The sequence below is a fragment of the Etheostoma spectabile genome, chromosome 14 (assembly GCF_008692095.1).
Source record: "Etheostoma spectabile isolate EspeVRDwgs_2016 chromosome 14, UIUC_Espe_1.0, whole genome shotgun sequence".
Lineage (NCBI taxonomy): Eukaryota > Metazoa > Chordata > Actinopteri > Perciformes > Percidae > Etheostoma > Etheostoma spectabile.
The window spans coordinates 24,787,509-24,790,133 of record NC_045746.1 but is presented as its reverse complement, the minus strand read 5'-3'; the positions used below and the strand labels follow the sequence as shown (position 1 = coordinate 24,790,133).

Sequence of the window (2,625 nt, the reverse complement as noted above, 5' to 3'; positions counted from 1 at the left end):
GCAAGTCACTTGCACCGTTACTTTGGGGGTCGTGGGCTGAAAGTTTTGGGAACCCCAGCTGTAAAGAACAGGTAACGTCTGCACATAAGGCACTTGGACTTAAACTATTAATGTGGTATTTATTTCCCCATTTCGTCTGATCCTGTATTTTTAATCGATGTTGTCGTCTTCGTTGTCACGTACTGTACGTCAACTTCTTGCTACTGCAGCAAAATTAATCGCCCCTTGAACTTGAACTTTAAGTGAAAGTCCCGATGATGTGATTTTCCAGAGGTGGTGTGTGCTGCGCCCTCCATCTACCTGGACTTCACCCGGTCCAGTCTGGATCCCAGGATCGGCGTCGCAGCCCAGAACTGCTACAAGGTGGCCAAGGGGGCGTTTACGGGGGAGATCAGGTATCTCACCCGCCGAGCCAACGCACCCACGAACTACTCACAGTGCTGTCTTACTTATTGATGAGACGGCAGGAAGTTATATATTCAAATACATGTTCTCATTGTGGATATGGAGGCGTCGTTTAATGTTGGTGCTTTGCAGGAAACCCTCACGTTCACATTAGGGTTAAAAAAAAAAAAAAAATCATCACACAATCATTATTTTGGTCACTTTAAAATCACGATTATTTAACATGATTACTCGTTGATATTTAGAAAGATGAACAGCTAAACACATCAACAGTGATAATACCTTGAATTGTGAAATTTCCCTTAAAGTGCTCATTTTATGCTTTTTGGCTTTTCCCTTTCTTTGATTGTGTTATGTATCTTTTTTGGGAACATTGTAGGTTTACAAAGTAAAAAAGCCCAAAGTCCCCCCCCCCCCAAAAGGGAATTACCATCTCCAACTGTTCACAAACTGCTCCAAACAGCTCTACTGTAGTCCAGCCTTTACCTCAGAGACAAACGTCACTTTGTAACACACGTTATAATGCTCAACTAGCTGCATGCACGGCACGCCCTCATACTCTGCTTCTGACTGGCTAGTAGTCCTTACCTAGGTACTGTCAGGGCCCTCATACTCTGCTTCTGACTGGCTAGTAGTCCTACCTAGGTACTGTCAGGGCCCTCTACTCTGCTCTCTGACTGGCTAGTAGTCCTTACCTAGGTACTGTCAGGGCCCTCATACTCTGCTCTGACTGGCTAGTAGTCCTTACCTAGGTACTGTCAGACCCTCACTCTGCTCCTGACTGGCTAGTAGTCCTTACCTAGGTACTGTCAGGACCCTCATACTCTGCTTCTGACTGGCTAGTAGTCCTTACCTAGGTACTGTCATGTGAGGCTCTTGTCTGTGACCACTGTGACTTTAACGTGTTTCTCGCTCCAGTCCGGCCATGATTAAGGACTGCGGGGCAGACTGGGTGATACTGGGACACTCTGAGCGCCGTCACGTGTTTGGGGAAAGTGACGAGCTGATTGGTCAGAAGGTGAGACTCTCGCTACGGAAAACGTTTATGTTTGGAGGCAGCCTGTGTGGATGTGGACGTTGTTTAATCTCAAAACACTTACGTTTTTTTACAAGACACTCCTTTAAAACTTTAGTGCGTAACGTTTTGATATTAATGAACGTTACATTCAAGCCTTTGCCAAATGAGCGCGCAGAAACTCAAGATAATGACTTCTTCTGAAGAGTCAGTCATGTTTTTTTAATCCTCCGTGTCCTCCTTGGCTACTAGCAACTGTGTGGAGGAGGGGTGGGCGTTCACGGGAGGCTTGCGTCATGTGGACGCGACGACAGTATTGTTGTCATTACTCAGACTTTCTCATGGGGGAGACAGAAACTACGTACTGTAGCTTTAAGACAAAAAAGGCTAACATCTTGAATTTTAATCTGGACTTGACTCCATTTTGATTCTATTCCACTACAAGTCTGTGGAAACATTCAGTGAATTAAAGCCTGTCTGTTGTAATATGTTGCACACACACACACACACACACACACACACACACACACACACACACACACACACACACACACACACACACACACACACACACACACACACACACACGGGGTGTGCAGATCCAGGTAAAGACTCAAGTCCGTGGTGTGGCTCTCAGGTGGCTCACGCTCTGGAGAGTGACCTGGCCGTGATCGCCTGCGTCGGGGAGACGCTGGAGGAGCGTGAGGCCGGCACCACAGAAGAAGTCGTCTACGCTCAGACGCAGGTCATTGCAGGTGAACAAAGGAAATCACACTTTTATACCTTTTTTTAAATTTTATTATAAGGACCCGAGAACCGAGAAGCGTCGGTCTGAGAAGGTCCTATTGAGGTCTCCGTTCACAAATCTCTCCAATTAATCGTATTTAGGGGTTTAAAGCATTTTGTAAGAATTTCTCCCATCTAGCGGTGACATTGTATATGACAACCAACTGAATATTACTTTGTAGCCTCTCACATTCGGAGCGCATTTACACTCCTAAGAGTTCCTTCCAGTGTAATAATAGTTTTATGTTATTTTGGTACCATTTCATGGCTAAACTCAGCTGTGAAACCCAACAGGAAGTCAGCAAGTTTCAATTTACTTTTGTAATTTTAATGCATATTTCGCCATTTTCAGGTCTAAAAAAATTCTGTCCAATCTAAAGGCTTTAAAGATGAAAAGTTATTAAACTTTTTGTTTAGCG

At 44.7% G+C, this 2,625-nt stretch overlaps 1 protein-coding gene across 1 annotated transcript in view; it reads left to right on the top strand.

Moving 5' to 3' along the window:
• LOC116701507 (triosephosphate isomerase) overlaps positions 1 to 2,625 on the top strand; it is a 10,587-nt gene that overhangs the window by 2,433 nt on the left and 5,529 nt on the right. Inside the window, exons 2-4 of the mRNA XM_032535240.1 lie at positions 272 to 395; positions 1,324 to 1,423; positions 2,058 to 2,175. Coding sequence (XP_032391131.1) covers positions 272 to 395; positions 1,324 to 1,423; positions 2,058 to 2,175 — 342 coding nt within the window. The remainder of the gene's footprint in view (positions 1 to 271; positions 396 to 1,323; positions 1,424 to 2,057; positions 2,176 to 2,625) is intronic.